At 34.6% G+C, this 27,689-nt stretch overlaps 1 protein-coding gene across 2 annotated transcripts in view; it reads left to right on the forward strand.

Annotated features, from left to right (window-relative positions):
* Positions 1 to 27,689, forward strand: part of FMN2 (formin 2) — a 152,997-nt gene that overhangs the window by 79,600 nt on the left and 45,708 nt on the right. For both annotated transcript variants that reach the window (XM_058020006.1, XM_058020007.1), the window contains 7 exons: positions 4,298 to 4,359; positions 11,791 to 11,882; positions 12,022 to 12,151; positions 13,037 to 13,183; positions 15,006 to 15,065; positions 15,248 to 15,368; positions 24,011 to 24,103. In XM_058020006.1, coding sequence (XP_057875989.1) covers positions 4,298 to 4,359; positions 11,791 to 11,882; positions 12,022 to 12,151; positions 13,037 to 13,183; positions 15,006 to 15,065; positions 15,248 to 15,368; positions 24,011 to 24,103 — 705 coding nt within the window. The remainder of the gene's footprint in view (positions 1 to 4,297; positions 4,360 to 11,790; positions 11,883 to 12,021; positions 12,152 to 13,036; positions 13,184 to 15,005; positions 15,066 to 15,247; positions 15,369 to 24,010; positions 24,104 to 27,689) is intronic.

The following is a 27,689-nucleotide window of genomic DNA, read 5'->3' on the forward strand; positions in this document are numbered from 1 at the left end:
AAAAGTTTGATCTGAAGGGTCTGGTTTATAACACTTTTTTTTTCTTTCTGAAATTCTACTCAGTGGGAAACTGAATTTTGGCCTTTTCATTTTAAAAGGAAATTCCAAAGCTTTGGACTTCGAACAAAATAAGGTTTCCAAAGACTGGGTAGCTGTAAGAAGTTCTCTTTTTTCTAACAGCTTATGTGATTGGTACTATTGGTGGATTTAGATTCATAGCCATAGGTATGAATCTAAATTCACCAATTTAGGTAGGTTAGCTGTTTCTGCATTGTCTATTGACTTTGGTTTAGTGGCAACTGGTAGATCGTGTGCTCCTAGATATATGAATATCAACAGCAGTGATCTGTCTAACAAAGGAAAAAGTACAGCAACTTTCTTTTATGGTCTTCCTAAAAGTACACTGGGCATCCTGCAGCTTTCTGCTGATGATGTTTTCTCATACATTTCCTCTTCAGAATTATATTTGCTGGCAAGAAGTTTGATCTTCTTGTTGTCTTCGTTACTGTCTTGCCCTGAAGACTGGAGGGTTCTGATAATTTAATGTTTGGTTTATTTTTTGTATTTTGCTTTCTTTTGGTTTATTTTGGGGTGGGTTTTTTTTTTTTTTTTTGGTTTTTTAAAATTGTGTCTCTGTTTTGTCTTCTGTGTATATGGAAGAAGGTCCATCAGTTTTCAGTTCAAACATGCCTCTGAATATGATCATGTGCCCTAATCTCATTTTTTTACAAGCCGCATATCCTCCTGTCAGGGGACATAACTTCTACACTTGCAAATCACTTGCTATTAATAAAAATAGTAAATCTTTCTCTCTCTGCTTGCATTTTTCTTTTGTCTTTCCAGCTTCAATCTAATATCTAAATTGGCTTTTCTAATGTGAGATTGTATACATATATATATATATATTCTAATTCAATTTATATAATAAAAATACAGAATGGAAAGAAAACTGTTCCATTCTGCTAAAATTTTCATATTCTGCCATTAGATAATAAGATATAATTTCTGTCACAAATATACCAGTTTAGAATTTCCATGTAGATTGTAACCAAAACTGTGAAAATATCAGGAAAGCTGAGGAGCAGCAAGAGTTCCCCAAACCCTTTAATTTCGTTATAAATCCTTTGAAATTTCTTCTTCTCTGTTCTTTATAGTATCAGCTAATCATTTCTGATTGATCCCCAGCCCCTCATTTTACTGGGTGGATTTTTTGTAGTCATCTGTTTACCCTGGCTTGCTTAAATAGAAGAAAGAAATTGTTGGTTTGTAATTCCGTTAATTTTTTTCTGTGGGCATCTGCACATACTTTGTTCAAATTTGATTTAATTATATCTATATATTTGTATATATACATAATTATATATATGGATCAAATAATTTTACAGTTTTAGGGCTTTAAAGTGGTTTAACTGGCAGCACTGGTAATAGGAATGCAAGAAAATAACAAAACTATGAGATCTTGACAGTAAGGACTAAATTTCTGGATCTGATGTGATTAAAGTTCTTTCTGTTAGAGCAAAAGCCAATAGATATTCTTCACTTTCATAGTAGTCAAGGCCAGGAAATTCAATGTCAGCTTTGAAACAAGAAAAAATCACTTTCTAAACCAATGACATGGGTGAGAATATCTACCGTCTGCAAGACTAACACAAACCCTTCTCCAGTTGTTTGCATCAAAGTATACTGGAGCTGCAGCATGGCTAAAAATATTTTCATATGAGGAAATTAATCTTTGTCTGCGTTTCATCATTCTGTTGCCACCACATATGGAATCCTTTGGTTAGATGTTTGTGTAGTCATGCTGATTGTAGGGGGCATGTTTAACTAGTAAGCTTGGCTGCATAAGGAGACATCATTGTTTTTTTTCCAGTTCAAATTGCCTAGATAATGGAATTAAATATGCAATTGTTCTGATTTATTTTGTCAGCTATTACGTTCTGTATGGCAATGATGCAGGTTTGCCTAAGAACAGAAGCTCATATCCTCACTCCTCAAAGTATGGGGAGCATATCTAAGGTGTACATGGAAAAATCCTAGTGAGATTTTGGAGTGCTACTTATGAACATATGCAGGTTTAGATGAAACATATAGAAATATATTTCTCTTTGGAGGCAGAGACTTGAAGGATATATCCTAGGATCTAACTTCCCCATGTCCTTGTCTCAGACTGATTTGTTTTAAGCAGCTCCCTGAAGTATGTACACTCTTCTGCATACCTGTTTTGTTGAAAGTACACAGACCTGGCACCATTGTGTTTGCCAGGCGTTCTCTTATCTCCTGCAAGCATTCAAACAAAAGTGTTCTATTGCTCCCTGAGTAATCCGTGGGTGATCTTAACATTGAGCAAAAGTCAGGGCAGGAACTTATGTTGAATTTCTTAGCTCAGGAGTGAACAGTCTCTGGAAGGAAAGGGGGGTGGAGTAGGGAGAAGACAGCCACAACTCCAAATAAATAGTTTAAGGGTTGCAACTGTGTCCATATATGAAAACATTGCATAAGCATAAAAGTGCTGAAATGTTAGATAGTATAAACTGAGTTTCATAATATATCCTGGCTTTAATAAAGCTGTTTGTATGTAGGCTTTGATGTTAGTGTTTTCTTAAAGTAGGGCTCTCAAACCTATCTCAACCCAGTTTCTATTTGTGTGCTAATTTTAGTGTCCAGTTCTACGAGGCAAATTTGGTGCATTTTGAGGCATACAGATAGTCTGATTGAGCAACAGGGGTTTATTAAATATAATGTATCATACCATGCCCTGTGTAGAGGACATCTTTAAGTCTCTGTTGCAGCAATTATTACACTTGGATGAGGGAGGGAAGTTTAAAAATACCCCAAATAATTAGTAGCATATTTTTGCATGTGCCCCCTACCCCAAAAGAAAACAAAAAACATGTTGCTTCCTGAACGGTTAACTGTTACATAGGCTGCTACATTGCTTTCTAGTAAGGGAAAAATAGAAAAAAAACCCACATTATTTCTGAAAAAGTAAAGAATTTTAAAAATATTTTTGGTTTAATCCTAAAAGTTAGCTTTGTGCTCTGCTTAGAGATACAGTGTGACCTGCTTACTTTAATCAAGGTCAACACTTTTTTGTTTATAATTTTCTTAAACTGCAACTAAAACTATGTCTCAGGCCTGGAAAGGGGAAACATGATAAGTCCCAGACTCAGAGTGCTATCTCTAGATGGCAATCAGAAACACATGAGCTTGAATTATATTCTGTAGTCTTTAAGTGTATACAGAATTTCTCTGTGACTATTAAGGACATGGATTTATGGGACAAAAATTAACTTGTTGCTGGGTCTCTAGCTCTGAGCAATGTTGCAATTTCTAGGTTAATCTCACCTAGGGAATTATTCAGCTTATTGTGCAAGTGCACATATACACACCACACACACACACAAAAATATGTGTGCCATCACATATATTCTAATACAATATTCTAAATTTCAAGATATAGATGAGGAAAACTGGATTTATATAGCTTTTAAATGAATGGTCACTGTGCTTGCAAAACCATGTAAGAGGAATGCTGAAAAGCACCATTTGAAAAATAAATCTTTGTATTAGCTGAGAACATATTTTCAGTAGTTTGCGCAAATATTTCCTGTGCCTTGTGAAATGTTTCTATAACAAGTGGGGAGTCAGGGTTCCATTTCTAAATGAGTGTACCTCTAAATGAATTTTTTTTTTAATCCAAGTTAGGTAGATAGATATCACTGTATTTGAGCTGTTCCACTGGGGTTTTTTGATGCTGAAAAAAAATACAGTGTGTGTGTGGCACCAGAATTGGTTGGGAACAGGAAAGGCATATTTTGTATCCGTACTAAATGTGTTGGCTTAGTGCATAGAAGACTTGACCCTTGTCAGGTGTTTTGAAGTTAACTGGCTGACTTATGGATTAATGAGTTTAAGACTGAAGTCAACCAGCGACAGGAATGAGCTTTGTTGTGTGTGTGGCTGTGGTGCAGATTTACAAATTTTTATAATGCTTTCAGCTGGACCATGAAAGTCTGATGTAAAGCTTATCTCTGATCTCTGACTATGGCCATACTTGTGGGATCATGTTTATATGTATGGGGGGAGGGAGATGAATTCTTTAACACTCGACACCTGACTCTGCCAGGTTTCTAGCCATACTATACTGCACTATTCAAGGCATTAATAAAGTTAAAACCTTAAGCTGTATGACCAGTAGGTCATAAAAAACTGTTGCTGAGTATTGTGACCAGCTTTCTTTCACAGCTGGATTATCATCCTGAACAACTAACTCTTTTTTCTTTTCTCTTTTTCATAGCTGTTGTGAACTTGGACAACTCTGTGGTTGATCTAGAGACGCTGCAAGCCCTCTATGAGAATGTGAGTAGTCAGAGGAAGTCCATAAAATGTAGGAATACTGTGTGTCCATGTGAAGGTATTTTTACTTGGCATCAATAATATTCAGAAAGCCTGTAGAAGTCCTATTTTGAAGTGACTTTATTTTCCCCAAAAGCAATGAAAATACCAAGTATTTTAATTGCATTTATTCCTATTGAGTGTTTTATGAAGTGCATGTATTTCTACATGAGTAACACGATCAACTTCTAAATGACTAAACAGATGTTAATTTTGCTCCTTTTTTTGCTTCTTGGGTGTGGCAGTCTTTGATCAATAGAACCAAACCTTACACTCCACACCTTTGAATTCACTTAGTAATTTCACTAATATAAAAATCCTGCTCAACTGAAAAACAAGTTTTGATAACAGAAGTTATTCTCTTTATGGAACTGGAGCATTTAATTATTCTTGCTTCAGGGATTGCTCCAAAATAGTTTTAATTCTTTGAAAGGAAAAGAATTTCTCTAAGGTGGTGTGTTAAAAAGTAGTATAAACTTCCAGGGGCTTCATAAATGTCTGGTAGTAATAATCAGAGAGATTTAACCTTAAGGTATGTAAAGTCAGGGATTCAGAGTATGCTCAAGCATGTTCTAAAACTTGACAAAGCCTGTAAAGTAAAAAATTCAAAATGTTGTATCTTAGAAGCGTATTTCTGCCTTCAGCTGGGGCCAGTGAACATTGCCCTGTCTGTGAGTGCAGTGCCTGGATGTGTGGAGGTCTGGCTAGGCATCTCTTGAAAGAGTGAGGAGGCTTTCTCTTTGCCCTTCAAAGAACTTCAAAATACAAGATGTAAAGCTGTGAGCCACAGAATAGCATTGAAGGCCAGTGTATGTTATTGTACGAGATCCTTAACTTCCCTCGTGGTTTTGAGAATGTTAATTAATTTTACACCTTTCAGATATTTGGTTTTTAGACTTTAGCTTTTAGCCACCTGCTTTGGAATGATTTGATGGTTTATCAAGTCCCCCTAAATAATCCACTGTGGCATGCAAAAAGAGAGATAGTAAGCTCTAGTCCACTTTACAGAGAAACTGAGGAGCTAAATAAAACAGAAAGAAACCAAAAGTCTGACGAGAGCTAGAAAGGACTTTTGCTATTCATTCCTGAAGAACTAGGTTAACCAACACTGCTCAGAAGATAATGGTCAAAAGAAAAACCTCTTCTAACAACATTCCAAATCTTTATGAACTCTTTGCTTCTTTGCTCCACAACATTTTTGTTTTGGCCTATGGTATTTTATTTTAAATTACTTTTAATCTGCTTCCTTACACGGTGCATATATATTCCATGCCATGCAGTTTTTAGCAGGCAAAAAATTTGAATTAATTTTATAAGTTACATGTGTGTGAATGTGAGAGATTTTCTTGTGGGAAGTATGGAATACATACTGCAGTCATAATCAGTTTTTGCATTCTTCTCTTTCTTATTGTGAACAAGTTGGTTTTTTTTCATTTCAGTTTTAAAATATATTCCTCTTATGTTGATAATGTACTAAAACTTTTTAAATTTTTACTTAATGTTGTCTCTAATATACTTCTGAATCTTAATATAATGGATTATTTGCAAATTTGCAGTTCATTGAAATAACCAAATGACATTGTGTGCATTTTTTAATTGCCTTCACTTATTACAGAAGATTTCTAGGAAATGTCCTGATCAAGGAAAATACCATGTGTAAATCTCAGGAAAGAATCAAGTTTTCGACTGTCTAATATATCTCTTTGCTTTGAATAGAAAACAGACCAGTCCAACTTTATTATATTTGCTTGGGTGGAAAACAGAAAAAAACCCCAAAACCACAACCAAAAGCTAAACAGATTACAAGAAAAGCCCTCATATTACTTGGGTAGGATTTTATAAGGGGACCTGAATTTTAATCCTGGATCTTCTTTTTGATGAAACTCTGTCTTGAAAGAAGCTTTCTTTTTAGTTGACTTTTCTATTCTTTTTTTCCTTTCAGCCCTCTGTCAAAACACTTCAGACCTTGCATTTTCTTCCCTTTCTAGCTTCACTAATTACAGCAATATTGTTCAATAGCTGTTGTAAGTAATGGGTGGTACCAGAGAGCCTAGCATGTTTGATTCCTCCCTTATTTCTCAATCTCATCCTGTGTTGTAAGTGGGAATAACTTTGCAGCATTTACTTCTTAGCCATTGACTTAATTTTTAGTTCTTAGGGGTTTTTTTATGGATTGAGAATTTTTTTTTTTGTTGGATATTTAAATACCACTATACTAGTCCTCAGTCTTTCTATTTAATCTGTATGGAACATATGGGAGCATTTGTTTTACAGTTCTTCCTTCAGAATGTAACCATTTTTTCTGATTGCATGTGTCTGGCATAGTGCTTTCCCTTCTTAAATGTGAATGAAATTTGGGCAGTCTCCAAACCTAAACACACCCTAATTTCAAAAGCCACAGTCCTGAGGGTTCAATTCCTGTTTACTGACTCCTGTTAAACCACAAAGATATTGTCTATATCTTACTGACTTTTTTATAAACTAAGAAGCCCAAAGACCCAAGCCCTCAATAATTTATTTAATATTATTAAGTTGAATTGTATTAAGTGAGAAAGACTGTGTTAGTGCAGCATTGTACTGTACAGTCAAATAGCTCTTAGGTGTGGTTGTGTAGCTTGCTTTGTGAAGAGTTGTTTAAATACATGTTGATAATTAGTTATGTATTTGTATCTAGACAGTTTAATAGGAGAATCTTTGTAGATAAAACTACATGTAAATGTGCTTTTCCAAATTCTCTAATAACAATGAAATCAGGTGATAGCTATAATTAGAGAGAGAGAAGGCAGGTAAACATTCCAGTTGCTGTGTGGTGTTAGGACATACTGGTTGTGATGAGAAATGTAGCAACTGGCAAATCAGTGAATGTTTACTTTGAAACAGATTGCCTCTTAGCTGCTGGGGTTGTAGCTTAAGCATCACTGAAACAAGGTATGTCTGCTTCCGCTTGTGTCTTTGCTATGTCATGGAAACAGTTGTATAAAAGTGGATTAAAAATGCTATAGAATAATTTATCATCTTTCATTTTGCCCTTTTTCCATCACAAAAGAAACATGCATATTTTAATAATTAGGCTCCCAGTAAATTGCCCATACTGTCTTTATCTTTAAAAGACTTAGGTCGATGCTTTCAAAAACCTCAAAATGCCTTTGCTGGAGAGAAAGGGCATCCACAAGTCTGAAGTGCATCACACTTCTCTGCCCTTAAGATTCAAACTTTCTCCTCTATTATTTCTTGTGATTTTTTTTTCTTATTTTAAACTAGCAATTAGAATGGGATGTCTTTTTTTTTTTTTTTTTTTGCAAAGCCAAACTGTACTTACAAACTATAACTATACTGAGTTCTGATGATCCAGCTTGAAAAAAATATGGTATTTATTATTAACCAGGGTATCTCTGTATATCCTTGTTTCATCTGCTAATGACAAAATTCCTTAGATGACTCACTTATTGTTTTTGAAAGATAGAACACAAACTTTTAAAGTGAAGTTTGCAAAAAAATAAAATTTCATACATTTGAAATGTATGAAAACTCAGAGCTAGGCTTCTGTTGTAAGGAAAGAAAAAGCGAACCAGGATATGTATGAGATTTATCTTGTGAGATGGAAAAAGGGCCCTTATGAACTTTGGTAAGAGCAAATACTGGCTAAATTCATACTCTGGAAGAAAATGGGAAAAGAATTAAACTGAAGAAGAATATTTTTGCAGTAATTTAATTCAGATTTTTGCTGTCTGATTTTAGATATAGTTAATATGAAATTCTAGTACATTGTATTATTTTTTCCACTTTTGATGCTATATATATCTATATCTAGCAAAAAGTCAAGGAGAGAAAGAGCAGTAACATTCAAAGAGATGCTAATGAAATCAGGTTAATGACTTTTATGATAAGTATTTATTGAATGTGTTCTCTCTTGACACACATTTGGAAGGCAATACAAAAGCTTTTTTAAAAATTATCCATCTGTAAATTGGAGAAAAAATAGGCATTAATAATAAAGAAATCTGGTAAAATTCTGAGAAATTATTTTTGATAATACCTGTGCAATAGACACAGTATTCCTTTTCTGTCAGAATTTAAAGTACCATTGATCACAAGTCTGGATAACTGAGCCCTAATTAGTGACTTGAAATTCCAGTTTGAGTCTGAACTTGGGCTGTATACTTCAACTTCTTGATTTTGGTGGAGGGTGTAAACTTTCTTTCTTGACTTTTGCTCTGGCCTGCCCATGAGTGGATCATGCTTAGCCTTTGTATCTCTGACAGTTGTTACTTGTTTGCATACACAACCTGAGAATAATGGCTTAAATAAGGAATAGGGAGTCTGCCTAACCTTTGCCCGTGGGATTTGGTGGAGAAACATCAAGAGCTTGAACATGCATGTATGTGATAGATTGCTGTGATAAGCACTCTAATATTTCAGTCTGTGTAGAAGGCTGTGTGAGAGAGAACTCTGAGTATTTATTCTAAAATATTTGCAAATAAGCATTTAGGTTTATGCTCCATGCTAAAATACTTACTTCTCTTTAACTGTTATGAAAAAAATGTTAAGTGATTTTCCTTCATTTAACAGGAGAGAAGATAATTTAAAGAGTGACCAGAAATAACGGAAATTAATTTAATTTGTTAGCATGAGAACTAGTTTACTTTTACGAAAAGCTGAGCTTTTTTTCAAAAACTTAGTGTAAAAAAAAGTGTAAATTGACTACATGAAGTTTTTGAAATACAAGTTGAATAAATAAAATAGCTCCTCCTGCAGTCATGTCATTTGCACACCTAGAGCTCTGTGGCTCTGATGAAGTGACCACTGGAACGATGCTACCTCTCTTGGCATCCTTCCAGCTTCTAAAATCTGTAGATTTCACCTGTTGCCAAGAGAGGTCTTACTGATTTGAGAAGTGATGGAAACTTTCTTTTCTTTTAACTCTCACCTGGGTAAGAGTGTTCTAGATTAAGTGTGGACATGTCCCATTTACACTGGCATTTTTAACACAAAACCAAACCCAGGCCTTCTCCACAACAGCACATGCAATATTTAAGTTAATACTTCTGCAGTTAGTTGTCTTTTTCTAGCCCTCATCCTGGAAAAGTCTTCTAAAATGGGATTAAAAATTGATTAAATTTTCTGATCCTAGTATCTTGGAAACCTTCTTCTTCTCAGGATAGCATTGTACAAGAAACAATTGCTACAGTAATTGTATTCACAGATCCTATATCTGCCTTGACTTTATGCAGAAAAGTGCCTTTGGAGGATGAATCCCCAAGTTTCTTTCCCCACACTGAAGTAAAACTGGGTTAGGGAATTCATGTAACTGAGTGTTATGAATGGCCACTGCCAGTATTCTAAAATTAAAAACTGGTAAACAAGCCTCAGCCTAGCCCTTGTTAACTGAGAAAGGTCTGATGCCATATAAACAAGCAGATAAAGGGAGGCCCAAACAGGTCAAGGGAAGTGACATGCTCAGCACTAGTGGGACCACATTTAGGATGCTGTGTGCAGGTGTGGCCTCTCCAGGGCAAGAGGCAGTGACACATTGGAGCAAGGCTAGCAGAGAGCAGCAATGATGGTTAAAGACTTGGAGAAGTGTTGTTCAGGGAGAGGCTGGGAGACAGCTGGGGTTGCTCAGTCTGGAAAAGAGAAAGCTCAGAGGAATCTTACCAGTATGTACAAATAAATACCTCACTGGGGAGAGGGGGACTAAAGAGCACATATCAAGACTCAGGGATGCCCAACATAAGGACAAGACATAGAGGGCCTCCTGAGTTTGAAGCACTAGAACAGGCTGCCTAGAGAAGGCATCAGGTCTCCATCCCTGGAGATATTCAAAACCTGGTAGGATGTGATACTGAGCAAGCTGCCTCTGGTTTTTGTCAGTGTTCACCTAGACAGTCTCCAGGGGTCCTTTCAAACCTCAGCTATTCTGTTAATCTTTGGTACAGGTACTGCCACAAATTTAATCTCTTAGTGTCCAGAAAAAAGTTTCTTTCTGGACAAAAAATATATATTTGCCATCTGTTGAAGTATTTAATATATAAGATGGGGCCACTTTAGAGATGACCTTTGAAGAGCATCCACAGAAAGGCTGACTAAATACTAGGATATGTGACATCATAGACAGGTGACTTTGCATTATTTGCAGGCTTCTTGAAGTGTTAAGAGACACTCTGAAGGGCTTTTGCTATATGAATCTTCAATCTCTTCATCTTTCTATTTCACATCAGTATTTTCAGCCTTTTCACATGGGAAGATGTTCAACAATTTCAGAAAAAGTGTCCAAACTCCAATTTCTGGTTTCAGGTTCCTGATGGAGTAGTCATAATGATTTTAAACAGCTCTTCTTCTAATTCTGCAAAAGCATTCAAGAGAGAATGCAGGTGCAACATTTCTTACACTTTGCCATTATCTGAATGATTAGAATATAATTTTTCACTGTTGTCTTCAAGTTCTGTGGTGGAGAAAGTTAAAAAATGAGTGTAATTTTTCTTAAAGGAATAAAGGTAGATACACTTTTTTTTAACTCTTGGGCAGATTAATGCTTTGGATCTCTCTTGGAAACTGCTATGATTGTCAAAAAAAGGGTCAGAAGGAGAAATTTTCTTTTCACTTTTTTTCTTTTCCATGCCATTCCATTTTTCAGTACTACTGTTTGTAAAAAAAATTTTACCATAGCTTGGAGCACTGAAAAAAAAATGGTGAAGCTCAGATTCTATTGATTGGAATATTGAAGAAGAGACTTCACAGTGTGCCACAGAGTTCTTCAAGAAGCTAGGCAGTTTATATGTACTCTTTTTTTTTTTTTTTTGCTTATTAAGATAAAAATGAAATTAATTTTACTTCAAAGAATTATGTAGTAGTTCTCATGTATTATATGTATGATAGTTCCATTATAAATATGGGGTTTTTCCTAAGTGTTTTTTCAAATCCCAAAGAAAATTTAAATTGCAGTAAAAAAACCTGTTTTCATTTATTTAAGAAAATGTATTATTAAAATATATATTTAAAGATCAGATCACATTCAAATGTAACCCAACAAATTTGTGAAGAGAAATATAACTTTCCTCTTGAGTCCTTCAATTCAAACATCTCGTAAATGAGCAAAGAAGAGGAATTGGGAATTAAGATCATTGTCTCAGTGCATTGAATGAGTCAATACTTTGCAGACTGCTAGTAGTCAGTATTATTATTTGCAAGATATTCTATTCTCCAGCAGATCTATTTATAGTTAAACTTTGTGGACTTCATACTTTGTGGACTCCTATGGTTTTTACCATAAGCGGATGCTAGAACGAAAAATCTATGAATTTGATTTTTGTTACAAGGGCATATTTCTGTCTGTTGTTTGACCAGTCAAAACCATTTTTTGGTTTTTGTTTTTGTTTTTTTTTTCCTTTATTCCAGAGAGCACAATCAGATGAACTTGAAAAAATAGAAAAGCATAGCAAGGCATCCAAGGAAAAAGAAAATGCCAAGTCTTTGGATAAGCCAGAACAGTAAGAACATATTTATGATAGAGCAGTTTTGCTCACTTAGAAAAACTTTCACTTCTGTAGTAAAATACGTATAAAAAACCCCCCAAAGTCTGTACCTGCTGACAGTGACTCAAACAATTTTTTTTAATCACTTCTTCAGGTTCCTCTATGAACTCTCACTGATTCCCAACTTTTCAGAACGTGTGTTTTGCATCCTGTTCCAATCAACGTTTTCAGAAAGCATTGGTTCAATCCGTCGCAAACTTGAATTGTTACAGAAACTGTGTGAGGTAGGTTGTGCTCTGTGAAAAAACAGATCTAAATTTCTGATTTTTAATCTTTTTAAACTTTACTCATATTTCAAAAGTTTTCACTTTATTTATTAAAATCTGAAGGATAGCAGAATTGCACATTTTATGATTGTACTTTAACATCAAAGTGAATTTTAAGATTAGCTTTTGCTAATAAATTATATAATGCTTTTGCCATCAGTGTGTATCAGTCTCTGGAAAACCATGCACCCTCTCCTTTTGTTAAAGCAAAATCTTCTCTTTTCACAGTCACCATTATCACTCTTTTTCAAAGGAATGCCAGTTCAGCTAACATTGTGTTGGTTGAGAAATGTGCAACTTAGTAATATCTCTGATACCTAGAGATAGCAATGTTGTATCTAGTCAGAAGAGATTACTGAAATTTTGCAGTCCCATAAAAAACAAATACATAGCTTTAAAATGCAGGTTTCATCAGTATTTTAATAACTTAGAACCATTTCAACTGTTTTACGGTTTACTATGTAATATCTTTTATTTAATGTTTTTAATTGTTCAACCTCGGTGTTTTATTAACTTGTTGATGAATTTTCTGTGAAATTAAATATGTCATTCACAATGTCAGTATCAGATAAAGATTGCTATTTTGTTTTTCTTAACAGGTCATGACTGGTAATACTGTACAGATTTTCTGTTATTTTTTCTAAGTATCCATTTTTGAGATAATATTCTCCATATATATAAAATTACATATCAACATTGTTCTACTGCATGTTGCAGTAGAAGGTAACTTCCTTTATCTGAGTCTTTATGCAAGTACTATTTCTAAACACAACATCAACAAATCTGTTCATTAACCATAAATATTATTGGACTTTGAACAGAATTTTTTTCTCTGTATTTTAGACATTGAAGAATGAATCAGGAGTTATGCGAGTTCTTGGTTTGGTTCTTGCCTTTGGGAATTACATGAATGGTGGAAACAGGACACGAGGACAGGCTGATGGGTTTGGACTAGATATTCTGCCAAAACTGAAAGATGTCAAGAGCAGTGTAAGTTGATTCAAGACTTCCTGAAGGCCTGAGAAGGTTAAAATCTCTGAAAATAACTTTGTTTCTGAGTGAATTGTGTGAAGCTTATGAAGGCATGTAGAAGGGACTTCTTTTGCTACTGTGCTTACCTGATCACACTTCTAGAGTTGGATGCATTTCTGTAGAATTATAAAAATTAACCATCTCTTTTCACTACTGTACAAACAAAAATACTTAAAATTATGTTTTAATTCTTAGTTTGATGTAAATTTGGTTTTCAGTGCACTTCATAATTTCAACTTTTCTTGTGTTAGAAGCAATACTATGATCTTACTGTTAAAAGTTTATTACGGAAGTGGAAGGAGTTCCATGCTGATTCAAAATATTTGTGAGGGGAAAAATATCACTCCTAAAAATTATTGGATAGGCATCCAGAGCATTTGGGATAACCCAAAATTCATTTTTTATGTACACCATGATTACAGAGTTTGTAATTTGACAATGGAACATGTAGCCACCTGAGTAAAGGACTTCTTGATTCAAGATCTGTCTAGTGTAGTAATCTCAGTGTTTTTTCTTGCCCAGTGCTAAACTGTAACTTGTGTGTTACCAATACTTTTTGTCTTCAGTTAATCATTTTGGGGTTGCATTCAAATACCTGCTTTGTTTACAAGGAAACAATCTTAGAGTTTCTATGGCTAATGACAAACCTTATCTGCATGTGACAGATTGTAGCCATAACTCTTGAGCCTTAAAATTTGTTGCTACATCTGTCTGGCGAGTCACTGTCAAGATCTTCAATTCTGCAAATGGCAGAAAAAAAGTGTTGGTTTCCATTCTTGGTCCCTCACTAAACATACATATTAGCTGCTGGTTTAGGTGATGTGAGCAGAGCTTTAACCCTGAGTTGAGAGAGCATGTCAGTCATTTGCCTTTTTAAAATGGAGGAATTTCCTTCTTTCATGCTGGTTTCTTTGGTAAACCATGGGAGCAGTGATGTGAATGACGCTTCAGAACAGCTTACTTCAAATTGACTCTAAACCCAATACATCACCAGTTTTAGAGCTCTGGTCAGTAGGAAATTAAGGCACACTAAATTTAGTTTGGTAACTCAAGACTTCAGTACGTAATTTGCTGGAAATGTTACGACTATTAAGCTTTCAGTTGGAAGATATATTTTCAGTTCATTTGCAACTGATCAGTCAGGAAAGTTCTTAAAAAATCCTTTTCTGAAAATATCTGAAAATTTAATTCTGTCAGAAATCCTCTTCAAATGGAAGATTTTTTTTTGCTGAAGTTTCATTAGAGAGCTTACAGAGGAGAAGCAATTAAAAAGCTCCCTCAACCCCCAATGCTCCCCCCAGCCCCCCAAATTCTATTTTTTAAAAAACTTTCGTTGTTTAATTTAACTATGCTTTGGTTATAGTTGTAGTGTTGCAAACGAACTTGTATATACATGAACCCAGAAAGAATTTCTCTTTTCCTTCTTGGGAAATTTCAGAATGTAAGGGTTTGATTTGCAATCAGATAGAATTAAAAATATGAGGAGTGTGTTACATGAGTGTTTTCTCTTTCTTGATTTTATTTAATGATTAAATGGAACTGCAAGGTGTGGTTTGTTTTTGTAATTAGAAGCAATACTATGCTTCTTATTGGTTTGGGTGTTTTTTTTTGTATGTTTCAATTTTTGTTTTGTTTTGTTTTTGTTTTTTTTTTAATGAAGGGACCAAACCAACAAAGTATTTTTTATACACTAAATATTTCATTTATCAGAATTATGTTTTCTGATTTTTTTTTTCTGTGAGTTTCAGTAACACAGCAAACTCTATTCTCTTCTATACAGGACAACAGCAGAAGTCTTCTATCGTACATTGTCTCATATTATTTGCGTAATTTTGATGAGGTGAGTGAAAATTAAAATTAACTCTGTTAAATTCAGATTAAGCAGCCCATCTTACTAAATTTGCTCTTCTGTTAGTGAGATGCAGAAATATGTATAAATATTCCCTGGGATTTCAGTTATATATTTTAGTATAGAACAAAAGTAATGAGCACTAGGTAACTGTTCATTTGTTTACTCATCAGGATGCTGGAAGGGAACAATGCATCTTTCCTCTTCCGGATCCACAAGATCTCTTCCAGGCTTCACAACTGAAGTTTGATGATTTTCAAAAAGATCTCCGCAAAATGAAGAAAGATTTGCGAGGTACAGAACCTAGATTAAAAGCTATTTTTTGTTACCATTATATCTCTTCTATTCTTGTTTCATTCATTTTGAGAATTTAGATGTTACTGTAAAAATAGTTGTGTATTTTTAACTTTTCAATTAGTAGTTTGCCTCTTTAATTTGCTTTTCTATGACCATTTATGCCATATTCCATAATTGTGTAGATAACCTGAAGGAGGTTTTTAAATTAAACAGCATCAAAACACTTAGTTTAAATCTTCTGTTTCAAAACCAAACTAAAAAACTAATTTAGTTTTCCTTTTGTGTAAGCTGATTTCAAATCTTTGACCATAAAAAGCGTTGCAAATTGTTGGACCATGTCCATGATAAAAAAAAAAGTTTATAACCAGGTCTAAATACTATCTAGAAGATAAAATAATATGTATGAAATTGTTAAAGACACTTGAAATATCTGGATTTTACTGAACAGTAATATGCAAAGGAAGTATTTTTTCTCCTCTTATGAAATGTTTTCTTTAAGTGAATTCAGCAAGTTTAAGATATATTTGCTAGACTTTAGTGAGGAATAGTTATCATATATTTCTTATTAACATGGGGATCTAAATACTGAATTTGTTAAGTAAGTGTAGATTGCTCAAATCATCCATAATCTTCAATATTACTGCAAAAAATCTCTGCTAAATTGGTCAGTTATGTTACTGTGCTAAATCTTTGAGGGAGAAATGCAAATCAAGGAGTGATATTACTGTTGCCTTGCTGCTTTTAAATGCTGTGCCTCTAGAGACCTAGGAGTGGTTTGGTAATCCATTAATCCCTGGATGACCTAGAGTGGGAGGTTTTCTATTACAACAAAAACATAACATGGTTACCAAATGATATCTGACCTTCTCTTCTTGCTGCTATGAAACTTTCTGTTTGGATATTTTAAAAATTATTTTAAATATTTTGAGTATTTAAAGTATTTAGTATTTTTAGTATTTAAAGTTGTATCAAAGTCATTCAGGGTGACACAGAGGAATGAACAGTAGTATCATCCATTTACTGCTCCTGACCTGCCTAGGGGGAAAAAGTCTCAGAATTCAGTAATGAAAACTTCTTGCAACTTCTAGATAATCTCAGAGCTGACATCTAAACTGGCACATGTAGAAGAATGATACTTAGGTCTTATTTCAAAAAGATACTTGAATTCAGGTGCAAGTGAATAAATATACATTTCCTCACAAATTCCTCACAAATTCACCAAAAATGTTTTTTTGTACAGGAATGGTTGAATATTTTCACATCAAAATTGAAATTTGCACAAAGACATAAATCTCTTGTGGAATAAATCCACACTGTGTAGTGATCAAAGCAGGGGTTCTCTAAAAATGTAAATTACACGCTTCAATCTGCCTTCAGATTGCAGTTGAATTCTTTCTGTGCTTACAATCCAACCCTTAGGCTCAAGGGGTTGTATTGTAAGACTGACTCTTGTCAGTCTGTTTTGCAGTTAATGAAACTGAAGAATAGCTACAAGCACCATTGCTCTTTCTCTATTGCATTTGGTACAAACATTTTTGGGGACAGCACCAGCAGCTTCATCCTATCCTGAATATGAAGTGACAGTTTCAACACCAGACTTAAATATCAGTGATGACTTCTTAATAGTCTCCAGATATGCAAAATGCTTTGTGTTGACTTTCTTTTTCAAAGAAAAGTGACAAGACAAATTAAAAACCATTTGTCTTAAAAGATTTCATGACCACAAGAGCAGTAATAGTAAAATTTAGTAATACACTAAAAATTCTGTGTATTTTGATTACTTAATTGTTGTGATGATTTCAGTGAGATAGAATAGCCTGTCTCAATTACAGTAATTTATAAATAGAGTACAAGTTTTACCAGAATGTGTCAAATTACTTCCAAGGGGCTATTTTTCTCTTCATTTACTTTAAGTACACTACCAGTTTTACTAATGAACATGTGGAATCTTGAGTTACTAGAGCTAGAAAAGGCCTTACCAAGTGTCTGAACAGGAAGAGGGTTGTATGATGGTGAGAAAATTCTGACAAAATTCTAAATATGAACTTATTATTTTGAAGTCAGTGTGATTAAATGACTACTGATTATTCCTAGGAAACACTGACTTTAGAGGTATAGAAATAAGTGCCCAGAATACATTAGAATTTTATACTGTGATGTGGACTGTAGCCTTGGACTTAGATTCATCAGGAATTAGATGGCAGATTTTGAGAGTGGATTTCACCATTTGGTGAGGGTGGGTGTTTAATTTGTTCTTTGTTACGGAGAAACTGCAACTTGTAGATACTGATGCAGGAACTAACAGTTTAATGTTAGTTTCAAATACGCTGAAAACCATGCAGTGAGATCATGCTTATTACAATGTGGGAAGGATATATTGATTCACCCAGAAAAAAGTCTTCTGCAGATGCACTATTGCTGTCTTAGAAAACTTTCCATGATCATTATTCAAAGGTAAATTTAATTAAAAAAAAACTCAACAGAATACCCATAAAGTAGAGGACAGTTATTATTGAAAAAAAAGTTTAATAGCTGTAACAATAGCAGTTCGTTTTAGTACTGCAGTGTTTTTTCCATCTAAAGATGTCAGTAGTATACACAGAGACAGGCAGATATAAATAATCTTCATGCTTCTATAAAATTATTTTGTTAACGTGTTCTTTTGCAGTTTGGAGTTTGGGTTTATGTTTGTATTAGAGTTATGCTGACTGTTTAAAAAGAAAAAGGTCTCATTCAAACTTCTATACTTTCTTCCCTTTTGACTATCAAGGCTATTGTCCATTTTCAAGTGTTTATGAACTCTGTGCCTTGGCGGTTTGTAAAATTTTGGAAAAGAAAATCTCCTCTAGTATTTCAGATTAAAATTGCAAATCCCAAGGAGTTTTAGAAGCATGCCATTTGCCTGTTCCAAGATGAATAGAAATTTCAGTTTTTTAAATAATACAGATCCAAAGGATAGCACTTATATACCAGATTTTTTTTTTTTTTTGTAAGACAGAAGACCAAAGAACAAGTAGATCCTCTTACTAACAAATCAAGTGAGTTTGGCTCCATCTGTTGCTCCTAGATTTCACAGCTCTCCAGGATTCCCACTTTATCCTTTTTGACTTCAGTGACATATAGTTTGTTAAGCAACTTGATCTGCTTTTGATCTCTCCTGGCTGTCAGCAATGTTCCTTGATGCAGTCATGCCAAGCAATGACTTCTGTTCCTATGTCATTCCACAGAAGAAACTTTAGCACTTGCCACATGACTTAAATCAACTCACCATGTAAAGAAAATTGGGCAGCCAGGGTCACAGGAGCAGTGTGTGACACTCACTGATTAGGACCTCTGTTATATAACTATTAGTACCAGTATGTTTTTCTAGACACTTCAGAGTGCTCCAGGTAAAGCAGAAAGATGTGGAAAAGCATGTAGTAAATTAATCATGATTCTAACCCTCTTTGCTCTGAGGTTAAATTTTTGTTTAGGAAAATGTTGGATTTGTGGCCCAAATCCACAATGGATGTGGATGAAATTCTTCCAGATGTATTTGGTTTAGGAAAGAACTAGAACACTAGAATGGCATTGAGAGTTATAGAATTATAGCAAGTTAAAAATGTTTAGAAGCTATTCTTTGGCTACACATTAGCATTCTAGCCTTACAACATTAAGTTTATTCTTGCTAATCAGAAACTAATCCATCACTTGTCTCTTATTGCAAAACTTTCACTGAAGCTCAGCTAAAAGGGAATTAGAAACAATGTCAGGCCAAAAGTAAATCTGACTAGGAGAAGAGATTAATAGTACAATGAAATGCAGATTGCTATGAAATTGAGTTGAATTCAGTACTTGTTTATATTTCATAATGTCATATTTAATATATTAATTGGAAACTGACTACAAGCAATAATTATAATAATTAAACATTATTTTTGTAGTGATGCTTTCTTTTCTTATTCTGAGTGTTTACAACTCATTGAAAATTCTCCATCCAAAAGAAGCTAGGCTGTGTGGCCCAGTACATCTCCCTGATTTGGAATAAATGTGACTGAGAATGTTTATAAAGTGTTAAGCATTTGCAGAACACTTTGTATTTTAAAAGTATGTTCCAAGAAAAGCCCCAGAGTATCTTGGAAAAATACATGTTCCCTATTTTTTTCAGTGCTTCTTACAGTCACCTGAAGTTACCTGTTCATTTTGGACCTGCTAGTTGTAGAGTTGTGTGCTCTTGTGTTTAACACCTGCTGTGTGAATAAGAGCATTGGAAGTACCATCTTATGCAATAAAAAGGCTTTTAAAGGTTGTATTTGGGATGGTGTCAATGTGCAATTGAGAGAGTTCAGACAACAATAAGCTTTCTAGTCATTGCTCTTACCTCAGTAAAGGTTATCCTCAATACCTAGACAGAGTTCCCAACCCTGAGAGTTCAGTCAAGCTGTAGTTTGAGATGGAATTTTCCTCTTCGTGGTCAAATCTGTGGGGTGCAGGGCTTACTTTGCAAAATAAGATTGCATCCACTGCTAGTTCTTTAATAAGTAATATTAATGCTTTCAGACTAAAGCTTAAAAAAATTGCAGCATTCTATTTGCCCCTCTCTCTCACACACACACACATGTATCCTTGTATCTTTTCATATTCTCAAGACTGTGTTCCATCATAGTTCTGATTATGGATCCAAGACTCTAGCAACATTCCAATGCCACTTCTTGATCAGAAGTAAGAGTGGTATTAATTGCAACTTCAATTAACAAACTTGAGCAGTCGTAATCTATTTAGGGCCCCACTTCAGGTGGAATAAAGGGAAGGGATTGCTCTTCTAAATTCGACTGTCCTCTCCTAAAGGAGGAGAGGGACAATCTAAGTATTTATAGATTTTCCAGTTAAGAAAAGGCCTTGAGCCTAGTCTGGTGATCTGTCTTTTAAAAAACTAAAGTTTGATGAAATAAATATCCTAAGAGATTTCCCAAAAAGTTTTTTATATTTATTTATTATTATTTATTATTTTTAGTATTTCAAGTTTCAAGAGAAGGCAGAGCTGGAGTAGAGAGGATCGAAATGAGAAAAAAATTGTATTCTTTAGAGTTTGAATTGCATCATCAAAAACATTCAGAATTTGAAATGTTTGTGGTTTTGTCATTCTCCATTAATAGTTTTGCTACAAATGTGAATGAAGATATTTCCCAATTAAGAAATAGAGCCTTTATTTTTTTTCTATGATCCATAGATCCATATTCTGGTGAAAAAATTCCTTCAGTCTTTTATAAAATAATGCCAAATCACTAAAGGTAATTAATAGCAAAATAATAGCAACAGTAGTGGTTTGGGTCAGTCCTCCAGTTATCTGTATCACTTACCTTTACAGAAACAGGTATTATTTTAACCAAATTAAATATTTACATTTGCCTACTCATTTACAACTGTACATCCATAAATTCTATCTGTTTGTTCTGTTATCACTGAAAGGGTTAATTGCTGCAGCTATGCCACATGCAGATTCCTAAACCTAAACCAGATGTAAACTAAAGCCAGGCTTTCAGTCAATCTGTGAGTCATATTTTACTGTCCTTAAAACTCCAAACAAGGAGCTGTCTGTGGAAGCCCTTGAAGACTCAGCAGTTCTTAGTGTAAGTCATTACAATTCCAAAAAAAATAAATAGAAGAAAATTAAGACCTCTTTCTGTATTTGTGGCTGGGTTCATCAGAGTGTGTCTTTTGATGAGGCCAGCATTGTTTCCTTTAGATAAAGTCTAAACTTTCTTTTAAAGTCACAGGTTGCAGTTGTAGGGGATCCAGAAAGCACTGAGGAAGTTGAGAAAGGCGTGATAAAGTTGTTCTATAGTTTTTGGACAAGTAGGACACTGCCACATCTCCTGTGGAAGCCTGAGTAGTCCGAACCTTAGAAAATTAAGGACATAATTTCAAAGCTTCCATAAAAACTTTAATACAAACAGTCTAGCAAGTCTCAATTAAAGGTGTGCTCTCAAATATCTGAAACTATTTTGAAAATCCACCAGACTTCTAGAAGACTTCTATAGATAAGTATGCAGTTTCTGAATTACTTAACAAAAACAGCTTAATGGATCTGTTAATTACTCATCCAGGATAATTCATTAGTCTGCTTGCTTTTTTATTTTTTTATAGGTTGGGGTTTTTGTGTTCAGTGTGGGGTTTTTATTTGTTTGCTTTTATTTTCCATTAAATTTTTATATTTTGGGAGTTTGAAATGAAAACTCCTCTTGCCCATTGTTATACTTGCCAAAGAAAATGCAGTAAGCCTGAGGAGCAGCTGGTCATCTGGTCATTCATTTGGTTCAAATAGAAATATTTTATATTTAGAAGAGATTTGTGCTTCCAGGGGCTAAAATTTAGTATCCAACAGAACCAGCTGGAAAATATGCATTAGACAGTATGAATGTTGAAAACTTTTTTTTTTTCTCCTTTTCAGAAAGGTAAAATAACTCTTTCTGATAATGAGACTGAGCACATTTTACATCACTTACCACAATCACTTACTGAAAATGTTAGTGCAAAGCATGGAGTGTTTTGTCACTTTCCTTTTCCTTATAGATGTCTCTTAAATGACATTGGCTGTAATGAAACTTTGTATGTTTTTACTAAATTGACCTGAAATAAAAATAAAACAAAAATATAGGATGAGCAAGCTAACACAATAGCTTGAAAAAAAATGCAATTAATTGTATTTTAACATAGAAATAGAGAATGAGATGAATTATTGAGATACTGGATACAGCTGAAATTGCAATTTGTTTAAATCTCTAAACTGATTTTGAGCACAGAATATCACATCAATTTCCAGGTCAGAAGCATTTGAGACACATATGCATGTATGGGCAAAAAAGCTACCAGTTTGAATTGCCCACAAGAATCTGGTTTGATTGCTTCTGTGAAAAATGGCATACAGTTCTCTGCAGTGTATGATCTTGAGAGGAGATGAAATTAGATGTACTATCGGTCCTTTCCATTATTTATGTATTGCTTATAGGTTAAAATTGATTTAGAGATCTAGAGAAAAAGTGTCTCTGCCCTTGCCAACTTCTATTTAGGATTTGAGATCTTTGGAAGGTCTCAAGTGCATAATTTGGGACTAGAGGATACTGAAACCTTCACCTTGCTTTAAAGTAACAAAAAGTATCTTTATTCCTGTTTGGGCAATTCAGTCTTGTGACATCAGTTTCTACCTCGTGCTTGGCTTTTGTGACTGCCAGTATGAATCTCTTTTGTGGTGCCTTGAATACCTTTCAATTCCTTCAATATAAGAAAATTTAAAATCTGCTGGGAGCAAATGGAGTTTTTAAAATTTGCTAACTTTGCCCAAGTTTTTCAATTGTATATATATCTGCTAAAATGAGAGAATAACTAAACGTGAGAATAGGGAACATAAGACCAGGTTTTGAGTCAATTAAGAATGATCAGACAAGCTTTTGCTTTAGACAAAACTTTGTTACAAAGTCATCACAGCAGATTCCCTTTGCCAATCTATTCCTTTGATATTTGGGATGTTTAGCTGAGCAGCTTCATGGAGATAAATGTATTTGAGTTTGAAGCTGAGGATAAAAAATATTACATTTAGAAGGCTGTTTGTATTCTCACATACCTTCTGACGCAAGCATTTACTCAGTATCTTCTTCATTTGTGAAGAAATACTGGGAACTGGTATTTTGTACTACTTTCATCAAGATCAACACTCTAAATTCTTCAGTTACAATGAGGAATAGCAATGGCTTATATGAATAGTGGGGCTTTATATTCTAGTGACAAATTACAGAAAGCAAGGAAATGCATGTTTTGGAATGTATGCACTTGAACTGGAAATTCTGAGACAGAATTCAAGGAGGATTCATTTCTTGAATGATAGGAGCTTGTCACAGCCTAAAAAGATTTCCCTTATGGTGGTAATTGGAGCTCAACATTCATCTGAAATTAAAGTCTCGGGTCTTCTCTTAACCCAAATTAAATTAGCTTGGAAGTGTGAAGGTACCACCTTACCCACAAATAATTGTTGTGTCAGGGCTGCTTTAGGCTCCAGATTCTCTGTCTTGGTTTTTAGTCCAATAAGAAGCAAGCTGTTCTTGTTCAAGTTCTCTCAGAGAGTTCGAGCCATGAGTATTCTTACAATCTTTCACTTTAGTCCTTTTGCTTTTGAAAAATGCAGAACTCTTCACCACATCTCTGTTTTTATCAAGTATCAAGGCGTCCTCTGGCTTAACTCCCTAAATTAAGGTCATTCCTGCTGTTTGGTGCAGGTTTTGCATCTGAACCTTATTTAATTCAGGCACTATTACCTGGGGGCAGGTATATCAATACAGCCCAGAATCTGAGTTTTTAATTTTGTTCCCATATGATTCTGCCCTTTAAATTTGTCTTTCTCCCTCAAAACCACTGGATACTTTTGTTAATTTTTTGCTACCACTTATTTAAACTCACGCACTGGCCACAAATTATCTGCATATAAAAATATTTTACTGGGAACATGACTGTTCCTGACTCTATTATCATAGTGTTTGTACCTGTAGTGTGTTTGAGGCACATATTCCACCGGTTTCCCTGGATATGAATTAAAGTGTCTTTTCTTGTAGTATGCAGATCCATGCTATGATGTGTCATCCTAAACTAATCTGTTACTCCAATTTCAGCATGTGAGACAGAAGCAGCAAAAGTTTATCAGCTATCACTAGAAGAGCACCTACAGCCCTTCAAAGACAACATGGAGCAATTCATTAGTCAAGGTAAATAATGAAACGTCGCTTAACCTTTTCATGACATTTCAAAGGAAAGTTATGGGAACAATGTTTATACATTGTGGGAAAGGGACTGTTTATTTTGGCATCATAGAAAGACATGGATTAGTTTGATCAGATGCCACACAGTTCTAACAGATTTGCAAAGTTGTTCTCTTGTACTGTAGGTGACTCACTCTCTTTTGCATGACAGCAAAGACAAATGCTATTGGCTTGAGTGTGTGATCTTTTAAGTTCAACATTCCTGTAGAAAACAAATTTACAGCCTTTGTTCCTTGAAAAATTATTGAGGCTGGATTTGTTTCATTAACTTCATTCCACTGAGATAATTCTTTTGTATGCGCCAAAAACATGGAATAAGCATAACAAAAGTAGTTAAAGGTTTTTCATATCTACTGCAAATCCATATGAAATATTTGGATGTGATTAATGAATAGCACTGCAATAAAGAAATATATTAAAAATATCCAGGATCAACTGGTATCCTGAATATTAGGAGAAAAACACTTTAAAAATGAATAGACTATGGTTTACTAGACTTTTCTTTGACGAGATTATAGGAAATAAGGGATAACTTTGGGTTTTCACTAATGTATGTCAGAGCATCTCTTGAATATCTACTCCGCATCAACCAATTTGCCTTTTTAGTACAAGTCAGAATTCAATGCATCAGGGTTACAATACCCTGATGAGTACACCAACATAATTTTTACATTTTGCTGCTCATTCTGCTTTGATATTTCCTTTTATAATCGAAGACCTGTTGTCTCCTGAACAGGCATTATGTGAGAATTCTGTTTCTAGTGCTGATTTATCAATTCATTAACCTAGAGCTACCATATCTGGAAATATTTATTAACTGAATGTGCTTTGTATTTGAGAGGCCTGTCAGATATGCTTGTATATCTTCCTGGTTAGAGTATCCAAGATGACTATCTGTCCAAATGTTATAAGTGGAATACCTATGGAATCACAGAATGGTGTGGGTTGGAGGGGACTGAACCAGGCTACACATGTGCTGATCCATGCTACAGGACTCTCAATTACAGGGAATAAATTGAGCACACCTAATATTTTTAATCATCAAATATGAACTGCTGTTTTCTAAGAAAAGTCTGGCAATCAGGGTGTTGTCTCCAGCACTAGTAGGTATGAACCAATTTCAAGCTGAATTCTGGTTATGTATGTATGGCATACAAATATTTCAGTAGTGGTATGATTGAACATGTAGCAAGTGTTTTGCATTAGGTTCATATTATAGTTTTTGTGTATAGATAGGGGACATTCAAATCACAAGTTTGTCTGCAAGATATCACTGTTGGTATGCTGTAAATCATGTCATTTTAACCTTCTTAACAGAGTAGGAAATCAAACATGAGGATTGTCCCTGGAGGTGTTCAGGCCAGGTTATGGAGCTCTGAGCAACCTTGTCTAGTGAAAGGTGTCCCTGACTATGGCAGGGGGTTGGAACTAGATGATCTTTAAGGTCCCTTCCAACTCAAACCATTCTGTGATTATATGATTGTGTTTCAGCAGAAGTAAAATTTGTTTAAATTGTGTTTTTTCTTTTAGAAACCATATTTTTAAAAGGATCTAACTTTATACTTATGCTTATTTTATGATTTCTGGCTACACTTTCCTGATTATAATTTTATATATGCTGTATAATGATCTGGTTTTGCAAGGATATGCAATTTCTTTTGTGACTATGTGTCTGTACTTTAGGAGAGTCAGGAAAAAGAAAAGAAAAAGGTATATCCATCACATCCATTAGGAGGTTTGCTGTGTTCCCATATTTATAGTGTATATTGTTGGGTGGTTAACAAAGGGAGAAGCCCATAATGTCAGTAAAAATATCACTATGTCATGTTGATGAAAATAATTGGAAATGTATATTGTGAACACAGTAAAAGTGTGACTAAATAATTATCTACATTTTTTTTAAATAGTAGGGCCTATTAAGCAGAATTCTGTCCTAATGTAAGAAAGACAAAGGCTAACATATAGCAAGAAAGAATCCCTGGTTAAGTTCCAAAAATAAAGTAATTTAAATACCTTTCATTATGAAATCCTTTGTTTTTACTTCATGGGATTGAATTCTGACTTGAAAGAGGCCATGTTTAAAGCAGGATTTCTCTTTCCTGTTCAGTGTTTGACAAGCTTTTGATCTAGATATTTTTTCTAGGGGCTTTTGTTGTTTGTGTAGACATAATCGATGAGTCTTTTCAGCTAGACTGCACACGTGATCATTTAGAAAAACAGAGGGACAATTCTTGGCACCTTTTGGGGATTTTTGTTTATATAACATATGCTCTGGGCAAAGAAAAATCAAGCTTTACGTTTTTATCTTTTCAAGTTCCAGTTTCTCTAAAGTCAGAAAAAGTTTTAACTTATAATTCAGATGAAAAGCATTTTTCATAAGGTTGAATTATTTGGCATGTTTATATGATGCCTTTTCAGAGTAGATAACTTGTGTGCATAATGGGACCCAAAAGTTCAAAGGAGCTAGTTACTTACAGCATATTCACTTATATGTGTTGCAAGCAGCTAAAATGGAAAATGGTTTTCCCACAGGCAAGAAAACTTGGATACCAAATTAAATATCCTTGGCAAGGGGTTAGAAATGCAATGCTTTATAAGAATAGTAACTGCCACACACAGCTAGATAACTTTGGGTTATGTTACTGCAACTAGTCTAGCTGATTGTTGCTAATTATGTATTAATTAAAAAATAGTTTTTTAATGTTAACACTTTAGTAGATTCATCAGAGACAAAACAGGTCGTATATCTCCAGCTTGATTGTAAAGATGGTTTCATCTGAAAGCTAAAGAAGGGAAAGAAGCAAGAATGTGTTCAGAATAATGAAATTTTTAGCTTAAAGTGGTAGTGGTACGTTTGATGAAGGCTGTTCAGTATTTGCCTTGCTATCCAAGTCAGTAGGGTAAACAGCCAGCATGTGCATTAAAGTATGCAATTAGTGACAGGATGCCAGTCCTTTCTTGAGGGACTTCATGATCATTCCTATAGTGATCAGTATACTTAGCAGAAAGTTAAATTACCTGTGCTCTCCTTTCTACATTGGCTTAGTGGATATTGGCAAGCATGATTCACCCCATAAAATTTTGCCCTTTCCAATGAAAATTTATTCATACCAAACTGTAGAAGTTTAAAATTTGCATGTTCCCAATATAGCATATATAGTCACATTTTCTGTCTTTGAGGTATTCCTCACAAGTTATCACAATTTGAATGAGAGAGATTGAAAGCAAAGCACTGTTTGGGAACCTTGTCTCCATTGTTCCATATGCAGCTGTGGATAGATAGGGGTGCAAATACATGAGAGATCACATCTACCAGCTTGGAGAGTTTCAGAAATCACTTCTTTTTCTGGTGAAAATGAGTCTGACATGAGACAGTGGGGAAATGCTGAGGGTACCAATTATCACATGGTTTGTAGAGGAATTTCATTAGCAGTTAGTAGTCCTTTAGCCTTGTCCCCACTGGACAGGTTAGCCAGCTGAAACTGAAAGAACTGTGTGTACATGAACCACAAACGATTTGTAGTCCTCAGGT

Source organism: Melospiza georgiana, chromosome 3, assembly GCF_028018845.1.
Source record: "Melospiza georgiana isolate bMelGeo1 chromosome 3, bMelGeo1.pri, whole genome shotgun sequence".
NCBI lineage: Eukaryota > Metazoa > Chordata > Aves > Passeriformes > Passerellidae > Melospiza > Melospiza georgiana.